Source organism: Rana temporaria, chromosome 3, assembly GCF_905171775.1.
Source record: "Rana temporaria chromosome 3, aRanTem1.1, whole genome shotgun sequence".
Lineage (NCBI taxonomy): Eukaryota > Metazoa > Chordata > Amphibia > Anura > Ranidae > Rana > Rana temporaria.
Window position 1 is genome coordinate 370085890 of NC_053491.1, and position 22414 is coordinate 370108303.

General features: G+C 44.9%; 1 protein-coding gene across 1 annotated transcript in view; it reads right to left on the reverse strand.

Moving 5' to 3' along the window:
* LOC120932781 (solute carrier organic anion transporter family member 1C1-like) overlaps positions 1-15469 on the reverse strand; it is a 40465-nt gene extending 24996 nt beyond the window's left edge. The window contains exons 1-6 of the mRNA XM_040345455.1: positions 15182-15469; positions 10175-10315; positions 9815-9956; positions 4212-4344; positions 3421-3548; positions 907-1053 (exon numbers count right to left, since the gene is read on the reverse strand). Of these exons, the coding sequence (XP_040201389.1) occupies positions 907-1053; positions 3421-3548; positions 4212-4344; positions 9815-9956; positions 10175-10294 (670 nt within the window). The 5' untranslated portion in view covers positions 10295-10315; positions 15182-15469. The remainder of the gene's footprint in view (positions 1-906; positions 1054-3420; positions 3549-4211; positions 4345-9814; positions 9957-10174; positions 10316-15181) is intronic.
* Between the last annotated feature and the right edge of the window lie 6945 nt (positions 15470-22414).

The following is a 22414-nucleotide window of genomic DNA, read 5'->3' on the forward strand; positions in this document are numbered from 1 at the left end:
GACGTGAACGTAAATTACATCCAGCCCCATTCACGGACGAGTTACGCAAACGACGTAAAATTTTCAAATTTCAGCACGGGAACGACGGCCATACTTAACATTGGTACGCCTCACTTACGCCTCATATAGCAGGGGTAACTTTACGCCGGGAAAAGCCTAACGTAAACGGTGTATCTGTACTGTGTCAGCCGGGCGTACGTTCTTGAATTCACGCATCTAGATGATTTACATATTTTGACGCGTAAATCAGCGTACACGCCCCTAGTGGCCAGCGTAAATATGCAGTTACGATCCGACGGCGTAAGAGACTTACGCCGGTCGGATCTAATAGAAATCTATGCGTAACTGATTCTAAGAATCAGGCGCATAGATACGACCGCCCAGACTCAGAGATACGACGGCGTATCTGGAGATACGCCGTCGTATCTCTTTTGAGAATCTGGCCCGCTGTGTATAACCTGACTTTTACATAACAAACTGGCTTTCAAAGCAAATTTTCTTGTACGCATTCTAGTGATTCTGTACAAAAATGTGCTCACATCATTGTGACTTTTATTCACTGGCCATTTGACCTCCAGGCCTTTTTATGACACTCTTGTTAAATTCAGTATTTTTGTCTAGAAACTTAGTAAGAACCCAGACATTATGGGCCAGATCCACAGAACAATTACGCCGGCGTATCAATACACCGCGTAATTTCAAATTTTGCGCGTCGTATCTTTGTTTTGTATGTACAAAACAAGATACAACGGCATCTAGGATAGATCCGACAGGCATACATCTTAGTACGCCGTCGGATCTTAAGGTGCAATTTTTCGGCGGCCGCTAGGTGGAGTTTCCGTCGAATTCCGCGTCGAGTATGCAAATTAGCTAGTTACTTAGTCAACCGAGCCTATTGTGACTTACCAATATAGAAAGCTGCGTCATCCTCTCTGGCATAGTCATCAATGTAAGAGATTCCCAGGGGTTGTATTGGTGCCTCCCCCACTCCACGTAACAGGTTCCCCAACAATACACACAGCCACATGTTGCTCGCAAGGTCGCCATCACACCCTGAGGGCAAATACAAGAAACATCTCACCAAAGACATGAGATAGACAAATATGGGGAAATATATACATAAATATGAAGAGAAAGTTGTAGTGTTTTGTATTTATAAGTCGGTTTATTAGTGTGATAATATTCTGGTTTAAAGTAACGGTACTACGTGCTTGGCTGCATGCCCCCCTCCTGCAATGTAGCTGAGAGGTGGGGGAGCACATACCTTCCTGACCTTCCTGTGATCACCCAGCCTGTGGTATAATTTAGCATAAGATTTGCCAGGTTTCAAACTTAAGTTTCTGGGAAACCACCTGGCACAATACACAGTCTGGCTTAACCAGCACCCCACAACTATACAGTCTATACCATGTAGTGGTCCCAAGCAACAGACCCCATTGCAACCGAACACACACCAGTCTGTCCCTATGAGAAATTCCCATCTGTGGTTGGAGTAATGAAATATCCATATAATACATGCCTTTGGCCTTTTCTTTATTACATAGAACATCCGAATATTTGAAAGCAGTTAATTTAGTCTTTATAATGAAAGCAATTTATCCTTAGTTTACAAACTCCGTAAAGGGCAACACAACACAATGCAGTATCAGTGTGGCATTGTTCTAGGACCCCCAAGTGTCAGTGTGTCATTGTTCTAGGACCCCCAAGTGTCAGTGAGTCCTTATTTTGGACCACCAGCTCCCCAAGTCACAGTGTGTCAATATCAATGTCCCCCAGGTATCAATTTGTAATTGTTTTGGGACCCCCAAGTGTCAGTAATTTGGGACCTTCCAAGTATCACTATGTAATCCCCCCCTTTCCCCACACTGACGTGTAATTTTTCTGGGACCCCCAAGTGGCAGTGTGTCATTGTTCTTCGACCCCCAAATGTCAGTGTGTCATTCTTTTGGGCACCCCAAGTGACAATATTTCAATGTTCTTCGACACCCAAATGTCAGTTTGTCAATGTTTTAGGTACCCCAAAAGTCAGTATGTTGATGTTTTGTGACCCCCAAATGTCAATATGTCAATGTTCTGGGGCCCCAATTATCAGTGTGTCATTGTCCTTTAACCACCCCAAATTTCTGTGTATCATTGGTTTGGGCACCCCAAGTGTTAGGATGTCAATGTTTTGGGACCCTAAGATATCAGTGTGTCAACTCTCCTGTGAGATATAAATACAGTACTATAATATTCAAAGCAACTACAGCGTCATGAAAGATAGGTAATAAATTTTACCCATACAAACAATAAGTATCAACCAAATTAAATAAAGTCCAACATTTTTTAATTATATAGTCCAAAAGTGTGAACTTATAAATGTGGAATCCTTGTCAATACATCTGTAATATAGCCACCATCCATCACCAAGAGTGAAATCTTGTCTGGAGTACCATCACCTGTATCCGGACAAAATACCCACTTACCAGCTCAAAAGGACCTCCTATCACAGAAGGTCAGCAACGCTTGTGGCTACACAACCAGCCAGGGCCTTTCGATGCTGTTAAAGATCTCCTCAAAGCCATAGTTGAAGACCATCCAGTTGATGCTTGCACACCATCCCCAGAAATACAAAAAAGCTCCACATAGTCATTTTATGACGAAACACGTAGAGAGAATCCAACGTGCTGACATCATTGCGTTCTTCAATTCCCAGAAGTGCTGTGTGCTTGTGTATCGCCGGCTGGCAAGAGTGTTATTAAGGCAATTTAACATTGTCTTGATGTAGCTTTTTTGCATTTCTAGGAATGGTATGCAATCATCATTCAGATGGTCTTCACCTATGAGGAGATCTTTAATGACAGCAGAAGGCCCTGTCTGGGTATGTAGCCACAAGTGTTGCTGACCTTCTGTGATAGGAGGACCTTTTGAGCTGGTAAGTGGATACAGGTGGTGGTACACCAGACAAGATTTCACTCTTGGTGACGGATGGTGGCTATATTACAGATGTATTGACAAGGATTGACAAGGATTCCACAATTATAATTTCACACTCTTGGACTATGTTATTTTCACTTTATTTAATTTGGTTGTTTGTATGGGTGCAATTTATTACCTATGCATCGTGACTCTGTAGTTGTTTTGAATATCAGTGTGTCATAGTTCTGGGACCCAAGTGTCAGTGTGTCATAGTTCTGGGACCCCAAAGTATCAGTGTGTCATAGTTCTGGGACCCCAAAGTATCAGTGTGTCATAGTTCTGGGACCCCAAAGTATCAGTGTGTCATTCTTTGGGGACCATCCAAATGTCAGTATGTAATTGTTCTGCCCCCCAAGTGCTAAGGTGTCATTGTTTTGGGACCCCAAAGTGTGAGTGATGTGTACATTTGTGTGGTGTAGGATGATTGTATACTGTATAGTATAATTGCTGAAAGTTTCTTACTATGGTCAGTATTCATGCGCGATTTCTCAATTTCTGAATATAATTTTTGGTCCTTAGAATCTCGCAGACATGGAGGGACAGCGATAGTAGAATTGAAGGGATGGACTGGAGTCCCCTCATATGTATAGCTGTATAATATAGAGAAAAATCATCAGTCACATATACTGTATATACAGTGATATACTGTATACAGTGATATAGATCACCCTAATCCTCATATAGTAATTTTATGTATATAACGGTAGCAGCATTCTCATCCTTGTTTAACATACACCATACACCCGTCCAGGGGTGGACTGATAACTCATGGGGCCCCCGGGCAATAGAAGATTACGGGGCCCCCAGGCTTACAGATGGCCATCACGCCAGGAGGCAGTGTAGAGGCAGGGCAGCTAAAATCTCAGGATTTTCACATCAAAAGCATGTCGGTTTCAGACATATCAGGGACAGATGTAAAAAAAACACAGATTTTTACATACTGTCTCTGGTTTTATTGAGCCTGGCAACCCTGATGGGGCCCCCTAGTGGCATGGGGCCCTCGGGCGGTGCCCAAGAACCCCAATGGTCAGTCAGCCCCTGCACCCGTCACACCACTATACCCAGTCTGCTATTCCCAAAAGTGCAGTTCCAGCAGTGGCTGTTGTCCTCATCTGTACTTTAGTACATAGTGATCACCCATAGAACAAGCATGCAGGTAGTGAAGTATGGTAAATACAAAGTTGTAGCTCTCTTGTTCCGTCCATTCTGAATTCTACAGGGTTCAGTGGTGTGCCCTTCCCAGCCAGACTTACCGACCCATAATAAATTGTGGCACCGCAATTAGGAATGTTCCCAGTGACATGAGCAGACAGCCACACCCAATCAGCTTTGGCCTGTGAAGTTTTGCTCCAAAGTAGCTCACCAGCAAAATGACCAGAAGGTTTCCTAGTGGAGATGAAAAGAAATCCACAATGAGAGACTGCAGATGTGCAGGGAACAATGTAACCCCAGCTGCTACATGGAGACAAAGAAATCATCTGTATGCACAGGCCCTACAGTCTGTGACTAAGCGCAGGACTCAGGATATGTCTACAAAAGACAGTGCTTCTTCTTCCTAGATTTTTTCTGTGCTTCTCAGCCATGTCCATCTAACCTTCAGCTAGGGTTGCCACATGTCCGGGATTCACTCGGACAGTCCGGGGTTTTGAATCATGTGTCTGGGTTTCAGACCACCTGAAACCCAGACACATGATTCGGAATGGACTGTGGCGCTTCAAGTAACCAAGTACCACAACCTCCGAGTGCATAGGTGTGCGCATGGGCCCCATCGCCATACACGTCTGCCCACCCACACTCTAATCCCTGGCATTTTGTGCCTCAGGAAAAATAAATGTGTGGGCTGGAAGTTTGAAGCTCAGCAACCTTCAGATACATCGTGGATGAAAGGTGTTGATGTCTGAGCCTCCATCCTCGGGTGAGTGAGCTCACCATTCAGTCTCTATGACTGAAGTCTTCCCCCTCCCTCCTTCTCTCTCCTGCCTCCGAGCAAGTTAGTACGTTAAGGTAAGAGGGACTCGGATGTAAGGAGTGCTCTGTGGGCTCTGATGTAAGTGGGAGGTTTGTTAAGCCAATCCCCCTTACATCAGAGTTCCCCTTTACACCAGAATCCACAGCATTCCCCCTTAAAAATAAAATTTTGCCACGTGCAGCCAAAGTGTTCCGATTTGGCTTGAAGAAAAGGTGGCAACCCTACCTTCGGGCCAGGGGCGGACTGACCATTCGGGCACTCGGGCATTGCCACATGCCACTAGGGGGCACCATCAGAGATGCCAGCCTCAGTAAAATCAGGGACAGTATGTAAAAATCCCAAGATTATAGCTGCCCCGCCTCTCCAAATACATTTTTAGTGTGTGTGTATGTGTATTCTGTGTGTATGTATACCGTGTGTGTATATTGTGTGTCTTTGTGTGTATACTGTGTATGTATACTGTATGTGTGTATACTGTGTGGCCCCATAATCTATTGCCCGGGGGCCCCATTATCTCCTATTGCCCGGGGGCCCCATGAGTTGTCAGTCTGCCCCTGCCTCCGGCATAATGTCATTATTTTGTATGTCTCAAAAGCTGTACAGAGCACAGCAGTGTCAAACCTTCTCCCTGGATAAAATAAATAATCTTCTCTACCTGGAAGGGCTGACACTGTCTAGATGTATTTGGAAAGTCCCTAAAGAATGGAGCCAAATAATTATGAGCGTTTTGTATCTCACATGACTCAGTACAGCCAATCTTCCCCTTCCATGACAAGTAATGTTTGTTTCATAAGATAATTACATTATTAGAAAAAACAGCAATCAGCGCACAAATGTTACAAATAAAACTAAATTGATTGCAAGCTGAACACCAACAGAGGCAATCACAAAAAAACTCAAAAAGTACAAATGATAAATAATAATAAAAGTGCAGCGCAAATAAAGCCCCTGACTGAAGAATCAAGAATTAAGATGACACCCAGTGAAAACGATTACACCGGCGCTTCTTGGGGCGCAAAAATTCGCTAGACGCACCATTGTTTTGCTAGTCAAATATGCAAATGAGGAAGATACGGCGATCCACAAAAGTATGTTTGTGCGGCGCAGGCTACGCCCTGTGCGCATCAGCTGAATGTCCGGTCTAAAGTTACCCCTTATAAAAGCAGGCTTAACTTTGCACCAGACGTGTGCAGGTCAGCTAAAGCAACACCGTTAGGGACGAGCTGAGCACACACACTTGCAGGACAACAATCTGTATGCCAACATGCCAGGGGCATTCATGCTCAAAGCTATACTAGTGACTTTAGAGGCGCGCAGAAGGCACCTTTGCACGTTAAACACACACATTAATCATGGCACAAGTAGAATGCATGCATGCACACCACTGTGGTCCCTAGCTCACACACACCACATCCTCATCGAATTGGATTAGACCAAAGTACACCGCACGGTACTAGGGAGCAGCAACGCCACGCCAAGGCTCCAATTATGTCCATTCACATGGACCTGGGATCACTTCTCCCTGGTCCTGGGGAACCCTTCTCCACCAAAACTGAGGGTGACACCCCTTTTCCGGCAGGAATGTCACCCCCACATTCATACATCATTCACAAACATAAAACAAATCATAATCACAGTAAAAAAAAAAAATCACTGAAAACAAAAGTACACCACAAATCAACGTCGGCGTGACCCACACCTGGGCCGGCCACGGCCCCGGCCCCTCAGGGGAGACTCATGGGGGGGGAATCAGGGGAAGGAGGAGCCTCCCCTGGTGTCTGCCCACCTGCTGGCCTGCCCTCAAAGGCCACGGCTATCCTGATGAGGCCAACATTCAGGGCTGCCGTATTGGCCTGGACAGCCTGGGTCAGGGCATGCACCTCCTGACCCACGCCTGCTGTGGCAGTCTGCAGGTAGTTAAAACAGTTTATGAATGCCAAGGAGTTGCAGCTCACATCATTCACTGAGTTCTTTATGGAGGCCGGGCTCTCCTCCATCTGGGCCAAAGTCTGGGTGACCTGACCCAGATGGCGGGTCTGAAGGGCCTGGTCCCTCCTAAGATTGGCTGGCAGAAAGTCTGCCACCCCCCTGGTCTTCCGGGTGGCCTTACTGCCTGCAGATGAGGCTTGTGGCATGGGAGAAGGGGAGCCCCCTGGGGGGGAGCCCTATTGGGGGAGGAGTGGGAGGGGCTACCCCTGATGGAGGCCTGACTGCTGCCAGCCACAGGGGGAGCCTCATCCAAAAGGCGAAGTATCTCACTGGTGACCTCCTCCTCCTCCTCAACCTCCTCCTCCTCAACCTCCTCCTCCTCAACCTCCTCCCCCTCATCCTCCTCATGAGGTGAGTTGTGGCCACTCCCCTCCCCTGATGACTTCTGCCTTTCCTGGGGATCTTCAGCAGCCTGATGTCCGGGGGATGGTGCAGACTGGCCAGATGGCCCAGCACCCTCCTGACCATCTGTGGATGACACAAAACATACACAGGTTGGAGGATCCACACACTTGTCACATATTCCCCCCCCCCCCACACATGCTACTCGCCAGATAGAAAAAAAAAACTTACCTGTCCTCACGGCCTCATCGGAGTCAAAGCCAGGCAGGCCCACCACTTGCTGCCTGTTGAAGCACTGGGCCACTGCACGCTCCTCGGTAGTCAGCCTGATGGTGCAAGGTGGTGCCCCTCCAGTGCCCCTGGAATGTGCCGTTAGCTTGGCCAGCTTCTCACGGACCACGCGCCTCAGATCGTTGATCTTTTTGGTGATCCCACTGACGGTCCTCGTCTCCCCCCCCAAGGCATTGATATCATCAACTATCTCCTGGAGGATCTGTTTCTTCCTGGCCAGGGTGATGTCCCGGCTCTCAGGGCCATGCAAAAAGCGCCCATTTCGGGCAATGGCCCTGGCAAGGATCTCCTTCTCACGGACAGAGAAGTTTAGCTTCCTCTTCTTTGGTGCCATATCACCACCAAACACTCAGCACCAAACAGACACAAAAACAGACAGCACACACAGACACAAAAACAGACAGCAAAAACCAGACACCAAAATCAGACAGCACAAACAGACAGCTAATACAGACACCAAAAAACACACAGAAAAAACAGACCCAAAAAACACACAGAAAAAAACAGACCCAAAAAACACACAGAAAAAAACAGACCCAAAAAACACACAGAAAAAACAAACAGCTAATACAATCTCCTATAACACTCTCCAATAAAACTTTCCTCTAACACTCCTACACAAACCAACACACAGCCACAGACAACAAAACAAAAGCACCTTGCTTCAGGAAGGGAAACACATGGATGTACTTTTTGCAATGGAAGGGCGTTTGTCTGGGCCTATTTATACTCAGGGCATATCTCACTAAGTACGCCGGGCCTATGATTAAGCATTGAAAGTCAATGCGAAACGCGTCAGCTATTTTCCCCACTGTATGCTGATTGTATGCTGTGCATTTTTCCTATTAATAAAGAGCACGTCTTTTTTAAGACTTTTTGGAGTGCGGTTGTCCATCTATTTCTCTATCCGCATACAGTACGCCGGGCCTAGTTCCTATCTCACTTCATTTGCATGGGGTCACGGCTCATTTCAATGGAGCACGCCCACTTCCTTCCCACTTTCAATTACCCCGCCTTATGCTTTGGAATTAACGTTACGCCGGCGCAAATTTGGGTGCAAATACTCTGTGGATACGGTACTTGCGTCACAAAATTGAGCCGGCGTAACGTAACAGAGATGCGCTACGCCGGTCTATATATGCGCCGCTCTACGTGAATCTGGCCCTCTGTTTTCACAAGTGGTCAAAGACAGCTTGTTCTCACCATAAGGGAGATGGCGCAGTGGAGTCCAATGCAGAATAAAAAATAAAAACACGTTCTAAGTGTAGACTGTATTTATTCCAGGGAAAGGTAAAAAACAGCACTTCACCATACTACAGTCAGTCTGGTATGTCTGCAGACAATCTGCCAGAAAACAACTGGCCAGTAGGCGATAGGCAATGTAAAATAAAATAAAAACTCAGAGCAACAGCCACGAGCAGCAGCAGAAAGGGCGTGGGTGTTGTCACAGGAAAAACTCCTCCCCGTATGCACGTTACGTCCGGATTGGACTTCGTCAGCGGTGGGTGGGTCCCCCACCGCTGACGAAGTCCAATCCGGACGTAACGTGGTCCAATCTTAATTCTTGATTCTTCAGTCAAGGACTTTATTTTCGCTGCACTTTTATTATTATTTATCATTGATAATTACATTATGACTCATAAAGTGACACTGTAGATGACTGTAGTGCTGCCATCGTGAGCATCTTTGAAACATATCCTCAACCACTTGCCTACTGGCTACTTTTACCCCCTTCCTGCCCAGGCCAGTTTTCAGTGCTGACACACTTTGAATGATAATTGCGTGGTCATGCAACACTGTACCCAATTTTTTTGCATTTGTTCCTACACAAATAGAGCTTGTTTTTGATAATATTTAATCCACACTGGGTTTTTCAAAATTTTTTGCTAAACAAATGAAAAAAGACCAAAAATTTGGGGGGGGGGGGGGGGAATGTTGTCTTTTTTGTCTCTGTTATAAAATTTTGCAAACAGGTAATTTTTCTCCTTGTGATGTGAGCTGATGAGGCTGCACTGATGGGCACTAATAGACAGCACTGATGGGTACTGATAGCCTGCACTGATGGGTACTGATAGGCTGCACAGATGGGTACTGATAGGCTGCACTGATGGACACTGAGAAGGAGGAGTCCAGGCTGCAGAATAAACTAATGGAAGTTAGATACAAATTATTTGAACCAAGTAGTCGCAAAAGGATGCAAAACTGGTGACCATTGTTGTGTATGAATGCTCTCAGCAGACGGCCAGTTCTGTTCACCATACATACCGATCTCGAAGCTCCCGTCAATAATGCCAACCAGGGAGGAAGGGATTTCAAAGCGCTTCTCAATCTGTGTAATAGTACTTTTCAGATAACTGCCAGACAATGCCTTGGCAAAGTAGACAAAGCACATGGCGGCCAGAAATATCTGTGGAGATGGATGCCAGTGAGTGCAAACTGCAGGGACAACATATGTGCAATTACTTCATCACATCAACGCAACAAATGCATCAAAATTTTACTTTTACTACAAATTCTTCTACATTTATCCACCAGTCACCTCAAGCTGTACAGAAGCTTTTGTGCACATTCTGATTCTTTTAATACATTCTTATCCACTGAGATGGTGGACAGTGACAGACCCACCTTGAGTCCTTCACAACATCTCTTCTTCGCCGGCAGCCGTGGACATTGACAAGCGGAGGACGGCCGTCCATAGGAGGAGCCTGAACACAACTGCGCACTCTCCCTGTGTGAGGGGTCCATGCCAGGTCTGAAGTCCAATGCCTGCTCCAATGACAGAATATTATTCCTATTATTATTATTAGCACACCTCACAACTTTTTGAGATGGGAACGAGGGACACCTATTAGCAAAAGTCATAGGACACACCCCCTGCAACCCCCCTTAACCTCCCTGGCGGTATGATTATTTCAGATTTTAGGTGCAGAAAGCAGTACCATTATTTTGCAAGGAAATTTGGTGTTTTACATTGTAGGCCTGTAATTCTTAGGAATAACTCACTTAAATCTGTCCAAACAAGAGTCTAGTAGATATCTCGGGTATGAAAAAGTTTGAAAAACAAAATCATAAATTATAATATAATAAATAATTATAACAAATAATAATATAATTATAATAACAATGATTCAGTAATGTAATCAACTCAAAATCACTGAAATGTGCTCAGTTGCAGAATTGTCGCTGTCATTACTTTTATTTCCCCACAAATCGCTATCGCACAATTCTGCAAGTGATTATAATGTATTATCGCTGTTTTCTAGCTGATCTAAAACCATTTTTGACATAAAGGGACACTTTTGGTTGCTATGGACAATCTACAGTTTTCAGGCAGAAAGAACAGTTTTTATTATATAAAAGAACATGTAGGGCACTGGACAGATCACTAGGGACAAGGGGGGGGGGTGTATTTTTTACATACAGTACTGTAATCTATAAGATTACAGTATACTGTATGCATTGTGTTTATTTCCTTTTTTGAATTTGGCACCGTTCTCCGCCCCCATGCATCGTAAAAAAGCAGGGAACGGAGCTCGGCGGCACACAGGGACACTGTGAATCGAACGAGGAGACAGCTCAATCACACAGCGCGGCGGCATCGCAGGATCCAGGGGACAAGGTAAGTAAACCAAGCCTGTGGCTGCTGCGAGGCGATCCCGAGTCTGACTCGGGGTTACTGCTTTTGGTAATAAAATACCACCCCAAGCCAGACTCGGGAATACCCCCAGGGGGGTTAAAGGAGAATTATACAAAAAAATAATGATTGGTAAAAACCACACGTGCTTTATTTCACCACTACTATTCCTTTATATTGGCTTTTGAAATGCTGCAATCGGATGAAAGGTTTAGCACTGTGAAACACCTTTTAAATGGTAAAAAGTGCATATTATTTGAGACTATATAGATCAGACCAAAATGAGGGACAAATGAGAAGGAAAGAGGGACAGAGGGACTTTGTCCTTTGAAAATCAGGAACATTTGGAAGCTGTGTTATTAATATTAATGTTATATTCAGAACCATATTTAGACACCATGCTGTCCTAGGCACACCAGAAATAAAATGTCCCAGGCACTGCCCCACAGGTGGCATTATGGTAAAAATAGCCCTGCATAAAATATTATCATTATTACTAAAACACCTTCACTGAGAGCCGGTTCACACTAGGGCGAACTGGGATCGCCCCAAGTTGCCCCAAGTCGCACGGTCGAGAAAATTAATGGAAGTGAATGGGAGCCGTCTTAACCTCCCTGGCGGTATGATTCTTTCTGAAAAAACATGCTGAAAGCGGTACAATTATTTGCAAGGAAATTTGGTGTTTTATACTGTAGGCCTGTAATTCTTAGGAATAACTCACTTAAATCTGACCAAACAAGAATCTAATAGGCATCCCGGGTATGACATTTTTTTAAAAACAAAATTTTAAATTATAATATAATAAATAATTATAAATAATTATAGCAAGTAATAATATAATTAAAATAAAAAATATTCAATAATGTAATCAACTCAAAATCACTGAAATTTGCTCAGTTGCAGAATTGTTGCTGTCATTATTTTTTTTTTTTTATGACGAATTTCCCCACAAATCGCTATCGCGCAATTCTGCAAGTGATTATAATTTATTATCGCTGTTTTCTAGCTGATCTAAAACTATTTTTGACATAAAAAGACACTTTTGGTTGCTATGGACAATCTACAGTTTTCAGGCAGAAAGAAAGGTTTTTATTATATAAAAGTACATGTAGGGCACTGGGAAGACCACTAGGGACAAGGGGGGTGTGTTTTGTTTACATACAGTACTGTAATCTATAAGATTACAGTATACTGTATGTATAGTGTTTGTTTACTTTTTTGAATTTGGCGCGATCTCCCCTCCCATGCGTCGTAACGTCGCAGGGAACGGAGATCGGCGGCACAGGAGGACGCTGTGTGAATCGAGCGAGGTTCCGCTCTCTCACACAGCGTGGTGACATCGCTGGATCCAGGAGAAGGTAAGCCAGCGCGCGCTGCAGGCTCTGCATATCTACCCCGAGCGTGACTCGGGGTTACCGATTTTGGTAGAAAAAATCAACCCCGAGTCACGCTCGGGGATACCGCCAGGAGGGTTAATGAACACTACTGAAGTTGCTCCGACTTCAGAAAAGGTTCCTGTACTACTTCAATACGACTTCTAGGCGACTTGTACCCATTGATTGCAATGGAAGTCACCTCAGAAGTCGGATCACTGTCTTAACAGAAGCAACAATACAGGAAGATAACATACATTTCTCAGGTTTTCTCCCATTCCCATTCATTCGGCCCCACAGGTTTCTTCAAAGACTGTATACAGTTCTGGGGTTTTCCCCGTATTATTTCCCTGCTGGCTAAAGTCTTATGCCCCGTACAAACGATTGACGAGCCGAGAAAAATTAAGTTCAATGGTTCCGAGCATGATTCTGAGCATGCATGGGTTTTTTCTCCGTCCGAATTGCACACAGACGATAGAAATTTCCTATCGTTTTTTTTTCCATCAAAAAAAACCAAAACATGTTCTATTTCTAAACACTGATGGAAAAAAGTCTGATGGGGCCCACACACGATCGGAATTTCCGATGAAAAAAGTCAGATGGACTTTTTCCATCGGAAATTCCGACCGTGTGTACGCGGAATTAGTCTGTAGGCTATTTTCTGTATTGGTGAATGTTAATTCTGATGGTCGAATGTTCTTATGGCTATTTTCTCTTAGGATCGAATATTACATTTGCCACAAAGAGACTATTACACACATTCTACAACATTTTGGATATTATTCATTTTGCTGGCATTAATTTTGAGACATTTACAAAGAAAATCTTCTATAAAAAAAACCTCCAAGTGTATATGGAGGGTTTATTTGTATAGACAGACCAGGCAGTGTGTTATAAATTGGAACTGCATTTATTGCTATCCCATCCTCCGCCTCTCTTTCTGATCTTGGAATGGATCATCTTTTCTTATGTGACTTGCCCCAGGTAGATCCAAGTTACCAACCTAACAGATTGAAATTTACTGGCACAACACCCAAAATTTACTGGCATGGCCAAGTTTTTACTGACAGTTGTAAAATTACAGTTTTAAGTTCAAATTCCAGTGTTTAGGCTATGTACAATATGCAATTAGCAATGTGATTTAAGGTAGATATTAAGGCAAAAAGCATATTGCTTATTTTATTTTGGATATAGTAAGTAAGTAGCTAAGAGACAGGACTCAGGAAGACAAGAAATTAGAATGGGCGATGCACTCATGATAATGACTCTCACAGTGATACTGACAGCAGTGTGCAGCAGCACAGATGATGCTGACACCTCACCGACACGACGCGTCCCCACCTGAGTCACAGTGACAGTTTCTCTCCATGCCAGGTGGTCCCTTCAGTTTTTTTACAGTCCAAACAGCACTGACAGTCGCGGGATTGGCTTGCCTTACTCCTGTCCTGCAGTCCCACACACGAGGCTCTGGCCTCTACGCTCGGCTTCGTTGCACCATGACATCACACGACACGCCCAGCCACTGCCTCCACCAGACCCGCCCCCCTGATGGCACCGCCCGAACACACTGTAGCAGGCGCTTGGATGGTCTCAGCCGGTTCTGGACCCAAGCTGCATATGCACAGTTTCAAGCAGAGCGTTGCAGCCATATTTTTTACTGGCAACCTTTTTCTCTTAAGCCTCGAACGCACGCACGGTTTTCTTGGCCAGAAACAGCAATTAAACTGCTGGCAAAGCTTTCTTGCCAAGTAAAACGTGCGTGTGTACGAGGCTTTTGAGGTTTCTGCCCAGAATCTCAACGAGAAAAATAGAGAACCTGCTCTCTATTTTCTTATTGTGATTCTCGGCAGTGTTTTCCTGCCGAGAAACTCGAGCGTGTGTATACTTACCTGTCGCCGTGGAAACCCGCGCATTCTCGAAATGACTTTGACGCATGCGTGGTAGCTTCCAAGGCATAGGTAGGGTTCACTACTGTAACTCCTTAGGGCCCATTCACACCTGAGCGTTTTGTAGCCTGAAGCATGAAGCTACAAAACGCTAGAGGGGAAAAAATCCATCATTCTCAATGGTTCACATCTCCACTCCAAAACGCCTGAAGCCGAACGCCTGAAGCTTAAACAAGTTCTGGACCCTTTTGTGTCGCTCGAATTGGGCTGATTTGGGTGTTTTTTAACGTTTTTATACCCTTAGAAACGAATGGAAACGCTCTATTCAAGCGTCTAGCGCGACAACGAGCGTTTCTACGGGGCGTTTTGTCGCTTTAATCTGTTCTGTGAAATTGAATATTCACCCGGGAAAAAGATAAAAAAATCTACAAACATAGCAACAAATGATGAAAGAGATGATCATTTTTCCTATTGGCTAAAATAAAAAACGACGGAGTTCAAAAACGTCGGACAACGTGCGAATACGTGCGAATACGCGTGACAAAACGTGCGAGAAAACGCTGAAAAAAAAGGTCAAAAACGCTACGCATAGGTGTGAATGGCCTAAGAGATATAAGTATCAAGCAGAATCATGTAACTAAAATACTACTTTTAGGTGGACCCTCCCCCGGTTACCAAAGTACATATTTTTGTGTCATTGCTGATTTTAGAAGCTACTCACAGATCTTCCTGCTCTTACCTGTGTAAGGAGGATGGCGGAGGTCTGCCAGCACCAGGCATAAGTATGGTGGGGTCAGACGTGGAGCTCACGCCTTATATCCGTGTGGCCGAAGCTGTTGATCCCAGAATAATGCAGCTTTCTCTCCCAATGAAAAGGGAACATTTCTGACATTCCGCTCTGACGTGCGACTCCCCTCCGAGAGCATTCTCTGAAAACTTGAGTACAACTCCACTCCGGGTACATGTGACACAATAGTGTGACGTAACCTAACTGCTCACTGTCGTGATGGGAACACGTGACCGGGGAATTAATGGGCAACATTCGGAAGATTAATGGGAGATTTGGGTCACTTTTAACCTCACGGAGCCCAGAAATCCAAAATACTTGCAAAGCTCTAATTCAATAAATTTGGAATACAGAAAAGGAAAAATGATGAACTGCCTTCAGAAACATTTTGCTGCACTCAAAAAGTGGAACTTCGCACAATTATCTTTTTTTTTTAGATTTAGAAATGTGTTCACCAAAGTGTAGATCTCCCCACAATTCCTTTACCGCTGACCACACAGAAAGTAAAAGATAATCTCTCTATAATTATTGGATAAAGGCTCTTACCTTTTTCTACTTTATCCAAAACTTAAAAAGTACACTTTGGCTAGAATTCCAATTAAAGAATGACTCCAATCGAAAAATGCAAAAATAGGCTATTAAAAGATTAAATATAAAAGCTCATGCGATAATCGTCTTCAATCCATAACTGTTCCTGCAGTCATTCTTCAGTTTTTGCCACAGGATGTCCTCAGTCTTCCGGGTTTAATGATAGCCTCTATCATTCTTTCTTGTACATCATGGGACACAGAGCAGCCATATACATTACTACCTGGGTTATGCACCACCTATAGGTGAATGGACACTGGTAGAATAACCAAAACCAGGAAGTGATTCCCTATATAACCCCTCACCTACAGAAAATACTCAAGTTTTTTCGCCAGTGTCTAAAATGGTGGATGGTCACTTTTGAGCTCTCTGTGAGCTTCCATTCACAGGTTCTTAAGAATCAAGGGACATCGTTTGCAGATCGGATCCATTTATAAAAAACTACTATGCTAAGATAAATGGTACCCGAGGCTCGTAAAGAAGATTAAAGGATCAACAAGGTTGTGCCTGTTATGCAACCTTTGGGTACAGGACCCTGTGTAGTGGAATCCTGGACACCACAGCGCTAAGTCATTCCTGCAGGGTGCTGTACAGGTCCAAGGGAGTGGACCCTCATGATAAAAGGCTACCTAGTCCTTGAAGGTCTGTGATGACAGAACCCACCGCGATGGGTGAAGGCTGGACCTCTGGCTTAGGCTATTGTGCTGTAGTGGGAGTGGTTAGTGGCCCTGTGAAAAACCAGGGTCCAATTATTATATATTCCCCTGCAACATGTATGTTTAGGCTGACATGTTTTTTTTTTTTTTTACGTTTTCATTGCTATGCTTGTTTTGCCCACTAGAGGGCATGAGTTTGCTGCTCTGTGTTTCTCTTCCCAGAACTGCACAAGCCGTGGGAAGCTTTTAAAAAATAAAATACCAAAAAATAAACGTTTTGTTTGGGTAGCGCCTGTGTACTTATCAGTACAGGTGCTATCGTTAAATTTAGTGGGATGAGAGACTTACTTGCTCTCATCCATGTTGATGTATTTAAATTTGGCTGTCGCCAGCCCTGAACTGTCCTGTGGGTCATTCTGTGCTCCAGAGATGCAGTTTCATCTCTGGGAGGCAGGTGGCGCCAGAGGGGTCCAGGCGGAGCCGCTTCTCCCCAGCAGCCAATTAGAGGAGTTTTCCCTCGCGGAGCATGCTGGGAGGGGTAATTCTGTGGCGGAGGCCATTGCTCAGGGTTCTTCGCGGGTTCCTGGTTCCAGGTGCGGCACCCACCTTTAGGGTGTGCGCACATCACGGGCCCCGGCGATATAGCCTACCAGGCTGGGGCGCACGTGCTACACGGAGTTCCTGACTCTGGGTCCTCATGGCCCGGGGCAACTGATGCTGCAAAGGGGCCCCAGTGATTTACTGGGTTCCCTATCCCTCATCAAGAAGATCCCAAGTGAGTTGTGCTGTTCGATGGGGAGTCGGTCTGAGGTGCACCCGGAGGCGGGTGATCCAACAGGGCTTAGACGAACCATTGGGCATCTGGGTGGCCAGACACTGACAGGTTGTGTGCTGCAAACTGTCAGTCGCCCCTGACAGTGACTCGAGCTGAGCATCGCCGCTTAGTGAAAGATTGGCTCGGGCGGCTCGGCTGCTCTAGTCCTGCAAAGGGAACTGCGTTCCTGCTGTGAAAAAAGTGCAGGAACTCCGTTCCCACGCGTTCCCGCAGGACTTGAGCCCTGATCTCTCCTAATATCCCAGGGCCTCAATATGTAGTTGATCTGTAATGAAAATTGCTACTAAATGGTTGCAGTGATCACTTGGAGCAAGAGGAAAAAATTCAGAATCTTGCAGGAAGACTGCCCAACAGGGTGCAAACTAAAAGGGTACAGTATAATCTTAGTTGTGTAAAAACACATAGCTGTCAGTCGGTGACTCAAGGACAAGAAGCCTACCTGAGGGAGATTCAGGCTGATCATTAACGGGAGGATTCGCTCTACTATTCACGCTCTTGATACATTGGGCCTGTGGCAGGGGTCCCTTACCAATCCAAAAAATCCAATAGAGCCGGGTCTGTGGCAGAGACCCGTTCCTCCCCAAAAAGTTCTAAGTGACGCTCTGGCTGCCAGGCCTGTGAGAGGGGACTGTCCAGGGGCACTTTACCCACTCCAGCTGGAGTGGTGACGTGACAAGTGAAGTTACAGGAGGCAGGACTGCTTCTTCTATCCATAGCCTGAATCTGTGAAGTTTATTCTCTTTTCACCAATCTGCACTGTCTACCTCAAGTTGACTGTTGGTCATGTTGGACCAGAAATAAAGCATTGAAAACGTCAACCAACAGTCTGGACATTCCGTTACTGCTCTCATCACCATCGTTAACCCTAGACACATCACGGAGGTAACTTAAATAAGCCAATCCCAAATCTAACCAGCGGCTCCTGAGGGGGTAGCACTACATTTGTAATGCTTGTTTTTTCCCACTAGAGGTGGTAAGTGGCCCTGTGAAAAAGGGTCCAATTATTATCTATTTTCCCCAGGAACAATGTTGTTGGCTGGCAGAGGGATCACAGAACAGTCTGTCCTGGGACATGTGAGTCCAATGGGTGATGACAGACACAGCCTAATTATGTTGCAGTAGCTGGAAAAACAGTTAATTGTATACGATTTTTCCAAGGGGTAATTATGGTACTGAGGACATGTATTGTCACAAAGTCAGTTACCATTGCTTGCTAGCACCATTTCACCACCAGCCTGAACCGTTCATATAAGGCAGGATTGATCCAGGCTTTTATGTTTTGTGCACCAAATTCTGACCCTACCATCTAAATGTCCCATCTGAAATCGAGACTCATCAGACCAGGCAAGGATTTTCCAATCTCCTATTGTTCTATTTTGGTGAGCCTGTGCGAATTGTAGTTTCAGTTTTCTGTTCTTAGCCGACAAGAGTGGCACCCGAAGTGGTCTACTGCTGCTGAAGCCCATCTGCTTCAAGGTTCATTGGGTTGTGTGTTCAGAGGTGGTATTCTGCATACCTTGGTTATAACTGGTTATTTGAGTTACTATGTCCTTTCTGTCATCTCCAACCAGTCTGCCCATTCTCCTCTGACCTCTGATATCAACAAGGCATTTTCCTCCACACAAATGCCGCTCACTGGATATTTTTGTATTTTCCGAACCCTTCTTTGTAAACACTAGAGATGGTTGTGTGTAACAATCCCAGTAGATCAGCAGTTTTTGAAATACTCAGACCAGCCTGTCTGTCACCAACAACCATACCATGACAAAAGTCACCTAAATCCCCTTTCTTCCCCATTCCGATGCTTGGTTTGAACTTCAGCAAGTCGTCTTCCCCACATCTAGTTGCCTAAACGCAGTTGCTGCCATGTGATTGGCTGATTAGAAATGTGTGTTGCCAAGCAATTGAACAATAGTTTTGGAGAAAGGGTCTCTCATTGTTTCAGCATTCATAGGCAAGCCAGCAGTACCTTGTGAGAAGGCAATTGTTTATGGAAGTTTTTAAAGTATAAAGTTTGCACCCCTTGGCAAGTGGCGGAGCAAAGTGGTGTGGAGCCTGAGGCTGGGTTCACACTACTACACTACTTTCATCCTACTTTGCTCTGCTACATCGGTCCTACATTTATCCTACATTGGTCCTACATCCATCCTACTTTCATGAACAGGATACTACTTTGGTCCGACTTCAATGATATTCAATGGGCTGAAGTAGGATCAATGTAGGACCAAAAGTAGTACAGGGAGCATTTTCAAAGTCGGACCGACTTGTGTAGGACCAGTTAAGACGGCTCTCATAGGGAAACATTGATTTTCACACGTCATGCTACATGAGCTCCCAATGTAGGACCGTTTGTCGGAGAAGTGTGAACCCAACCTAAGCATTCGTTATTCATCTATTTCACTTATGGACTTTTTTTGCACGATATTAATTATTTATTTATACACAAATGTGTTCCCTCATTTGGGGGTTGTCACTTTAAATGAAATTTCTAGATTGTTTGATTAATTTAGTATATTTTTTGATACTCACCCATCACTTTAACGGTTTTCTTTTTGGTATTTTATTTATTTATACACATATTTGCTAGCGCCTCTTATCTTTCACTCAATTGTATATACTATATTATTGTTTTTTATTATTCATTTTTGGCGCGAGATTCCATTCCCCAAGTAATTGAACAGGTGTACCTAATAAAGTGGCCGGTGAGTGTACAGTATGTGATTGTACAGACTCCTTTAACCTGTTGCCACCAGGGCCTGTGTTACCACTAGGCAAACTGGGCAGCCTAGGGCGCCCCTTCTGCTTAGGGCGCCCGGCCACTGGTGTTCCTACTCTATTCTCTCTGCAGCAAGCAACTAAGTCTCAGCATCAGCACGCAACTGCGGCTCCATGTCAGAGGCGCAGTGGGGCGGAGGACTGTGTCTGTGTCCCAATCCCAGAATGAATGGAAGCAAGCAAACATTCATTGAAGGGCGCTGGTGAGGCTGCATTTGATGGGCGCTTCATTAAAAAGGTGGGGTATACATGCGCAGGGGAAAGGGGGTGGAGTCGGGTGGAGCCAAGGGGGCGGCAAAATTAGGTTTTGTCTAGGGTGTCAAAAATCCTTGCACCAGCCCCGATTGCCACCCACACAACACATATGTACATCGGCAAAAGGGTGGGCTTTAATACCTACATGCCGCACAAAGGCGTCACTGGGTGGTCAATGTTTCTGGGCAAAGGGTGCACTCCCAGCACAACAGACCGAGCTGCCAGGACAGCACTTGGTCCCCACTAAAGATAGGTAGCCGGTGGGACCGACTCCCAACCATGTGACCGCTGTGCCAGCCAATGACAGTGGTTACAGGATCACTGGTCCTTCCCTCCCCTCCCTTCCCCTCAGGCATTTAAAACCCTGTAAAGGGATGCCAGGGAAGACAGGAAGGGTTTAGGATAACCCCAATAACCATATATTGCGGGGCCTAAACATCATTTTTATCTAATCATGTCCTGACACTGCTCCTTAATAGTATTGTAGATTGTATTGTGTGTGGGTATCTTTCTTGCCATCATGTTTATTTTGACTAGTTCAACATTCATCTTTTTGAAGAAAATGTGTGATAAGTGATAATATGGTCAGAATGCAGCAAAGCAAACAATTATTCGATAAATGCATCTAGGATAGACTTTTCACCTTTTAATTATAATCTGAGCTTTGTATCTGGATGGATTTGGCAGGCTTTTGCCACTGATTCTATGAAGAGCTGCAGCCTCTTGTCACACGATACTATACCAGCATGCAACCTCCCTCCCACGCTCCACTGTGTGGGCGGGACTGCAGTGAGCTTAGGGAGAGGGTGATGCATTTTTATAGGGTCAATCAGAGGATGAGGACATTCGGAGCCCTCCTGGGATGTTTTACATTTGAGTTCAGAGTGCTTGTTTAATAAACCTTATCCAAAGTGTTCTGCCCTTTTAACCTGTCCGGGCTTGTTAGCTGATATTTATAGAATCAATCTGTGCAGCTAAACTTGGGACAATTGTGATCACACAAAGTAATCACCTGAAATATCTGAGCGCAGGGGGCGGAGCCAGATAATTCGGGAACATTTGTTCACAATGTCACTGGAATTTCTTCTCTTTCTCCACCATTGTGTTCATTTATATTTAGAAACCGGAAATGAGACTCTGAAAGAGCCCATAAAAAAAAAGAGAGAATGGAGAGATTAATTACATTTACTAAACCCCATTCTGCCGGACTGAATGAAGTATTTGTCGTTGGACAATCTAATCCCAGCGCTGTAATACTCAGTCCTGACTACAATCCTGTTCTGTGTTTACTACCTGCAAAGTACAAGATGTCAGGGAGAACAGGAGGCCATGGATGGACACATAGGACTAGATTCACAGAGAGATACGACGGTGTATCTCCTGATACACCGTCGTATCTCTGACTTAGGCCGGTCGTATCTATGCGCCTGATTCATAGAATCAGTTACGCATAGATATGCCTAAGATCCGACAGGTGTAACTGTGTTACACCGTCGGATCTTAACTGCAATTAAAAAATGGCCGCGGGGGGCGTTCTCACTGATTTACACTGAGAAATATGTAAATCAGCGAGATACGCCAATTCACGAACGTACGCGGACCGAACGCAGTGTTGTTGCGACGTTTACGTAGCGGTTTTCCCGACGTATACTTACCCCTGCTTCTATGAGGCGCAGCCAATGTTAAGTATAGCCGTCGTTTCCGCGGCAAATTTTTTTCTTTTTACGTAATTTGCGCAAGTCGGTCGCGAATACGGATGGCCGTAATTTACGTTAATGCCGAAAACAATGACGTCCTAGAGACGTCATTTGGAGCATGCGCACTGGGAAATTTTGCCGGCGGCGCATGCGCAGTTAAATCGGCGCGGGGATACGCCTGATTTAAATTGTACACTCCCCCTAGCCGCGGAATTTGAATTCCGCCGGGGGATTTACGAACCGCCGCCGCAAGTTTGGAGGTAAGTGTTTTGTGAATTACCCACTTGCCTCTCAAACTTGTGGCAGCGGATCTTAAATCACATAGATCACGCGGATCTAAAGATCTGCTGATCTATGTGAATCTAGCCCATAGATTGAT